The sequence below is a fragment of the Egretta garzetta genome, unplaced genomic scaffold, assembly GCF_000687185.1.
Source record: "Egretta garzetta isolate BGI_Z169 unplaced genomic scaffold, ASM68718v1 scaffold418, whole genome shotgun sequence".
NCBI classification, from domain to species: domain Eukaryota; kingdom Metazoa; phylum Chordata; class Aves; order Pelecaniformes; family Ardeidae; genus Egretta; species Egretta garzetta.
In genome coordinates, this window is record NW_009260492.1 from 174847 (window position 1) to 176961 (window position 2115).

At 54.9% G+C, this 2115-nt stretch overlaps 1 protein-coding gene across 1 annotated transcript in view; it reads right to left on the bottom strand.

Moving 5' to 3' along the window:
• AMH (anti-Mullerian hormone) overlaps positions 1 to 1567 on the bottom strand; it is a 7442-nt gene extending 5875 nt beyond the window's left edge. Inside the window, exon 1 of the mRNA XM_035899759.1 lies at positions 1 to 1567. This exon is cut by the window's left edge and continues 386 nt beyond it. Within this exon, the coding sequence (XP_035755652.1) occupies positions 1 to 209 (209 nt within the window). The 5' untranslated portion in view covers positions 210 to 1567.
• Between the last annotated feature and the right edge of the window lie 548 nt (positions 1568 to 2115).

Below are 2115 nucleotides of genomic sequence, written 5' to 3' on the forward strand. Positions count from 1 at the left end.
CTGGCCGCTGAGCTGGGTCTCCCTCTTTCCTGTAGACTTCCATTTTCTCTCTTTCTCTCCTCCACTTCAAGTCCCAGCTCCTCCGGCAGGTTCAGCTCCAGCCGGTTATTTGGGGAAATCCTTTCCCCCGTGCTCCCCTTTCTCGGAAGTGCTGCAGAGGGGAGCAAGAGCACCAGGCACAGCAAAAGCACCCTAAGAGCAGCCCTCATCTTCCCACTTCAGCTACTCCCAACGCAGTCGTCCGAGCCGCTCACGCGCATCTCAAGACACTTGGGCGGAAGGGGAGGACGGCGTCTGCCTTTTAAAAACGGGTGGCCTTGAGTTGACAATGCACAACACACCTCCCTTGAGGAACTCAGAGGCTGTCGTGCTAGAGAGGAGGGAGGAATGTTTCAAAGAAACTTTTTTGTTCTATTTTTGGGTTTGCATCTAGTATTGGAAACGTAAAAAAAAAAAAAAAATTAAAGCTGTTTCTCCTACTCGTAGGGACGCCTGTCCTTGACTTCAGATGTTTTCTAAAGGAGGGTGGACATGTAGGATTGGATCTTCATGGGGACTGGCACATACTATTCCCATCAGCGGTGAAACACCAGGAGGGAAGAATCGGCCAGACCAGGAGGAGAGGGCAGATAATGGGCAGAAACTAAGTAAATGTATGGGAAGTGTTCTGCTCTCGTGGCTGGAGAGCCACCCCCCTCGGCTGGTACCTCTGCCTGGAGAGGCCGCCCTGCAGGGGCCCGTAACTCATCTCCTGAGCCCTGGGCTGCTTCGGCCTGCGAAGGAGAAGCTCACAGGGTGCAGCAGCAGCCTGATGACTTCAAACGCTTAAGAGTTTGCTTAGGAAGGCTCACAACACCCATATTACAAGGACTTTTCCCTCTGTGAGGCGCCAATACTCACTGCAACATGTGGAATTACCAACACCACCTACCTACACCTAAACCACCCCAGAGAAACCTCCCCCCCCCTCCAAAGTACCTTCTCTTTTTGGAAACAGAGGGCAAGGGGAAAGGTACCTGCAAAAAAAGTTCCAAGGCGCGTTCAGACCCTTCGCTGGGTCTCCGGGACTTTGCAGTTTGGAGCTCAGGACCTGGCTGCAGCTCGTCATAAATGGGCTGCGCACCCGAACCCGAGAGGGACGAAGGGCACCGCGCCAAAGGGCTGGTGAGGGCAGACCTCGCTCCTACAGGAGCTGTGACAAGGACACACGCCTGGCAAAGGGCAGACCCACACGAGCCCATTCAGGAATCGGGGCAGCTCAGCTCGAGCCACGGTGCTGCTCGCATGGTAAAGCCAGCGAGGGCTGGACGCACTCTGCCCGGCTCTGGCGCTTGCACGGCTCAGGGTGGGACGCGTCGGGCCAGCAGAAGAGGTGAAGACTTTGCTTCCTCCACCAAAGGGGCACGCAGCTGCAGGGCTGCGGCCAGCACAGCCTCCCCCGCGGCCCACGAAAGTAGCCAGGCACTGGCCAAGAGCAAGCCCGGGGCGGGCAGCCCGGCCTCCAGCGATGCCTTTACCCACCAAGCACCCTGGTATCCGGCGCCGAGACGTCCCGGTTCAACGAAATGAATCCTGGAAAGGACAGAGAGGAGAAATCTCAGCACTTCCTCTGCTTTTTAATGGGAACCAAATGGTTGTTTGAAGGAAAACATTTAGTATAAATAAAACCACAGAGAACTAAAAGCTTGCCAAACCGAGTCTACGTCCCATAAAAACCACACGTGACAGCAGGTGCTTCGTAACAGTACAGACCACACTTCAGGAACTATAATAATAAACTAAGATTTAATATGGCAATTTCTTTTGACTAAACATTCCCAGAGATCCCTGCCACCGCCACAGATGCGAGCACCAGCGCTTTGTCTGTGAACCCGTGTTTAGCCAGCAGTGGGCAGGAGCCAGGCAGCCGTGTGCAGGGGGAAGGATGGTTGCCTTCCTGCAACTGTCCATGAAATCTCGTCTGGCGCTTTCCAAGGATGCCTGAGAAGCAGCCGGAACCGATTTCCTCAGTAAAGACGCTTCCCCCATGCAGCTGGCAGCACCTGAGCTACTGTACAGTGCTCTGGCACCGGGAGGAGAAAGGTTTCCGAACACAGCGGGAGCGATGCTCTTCTG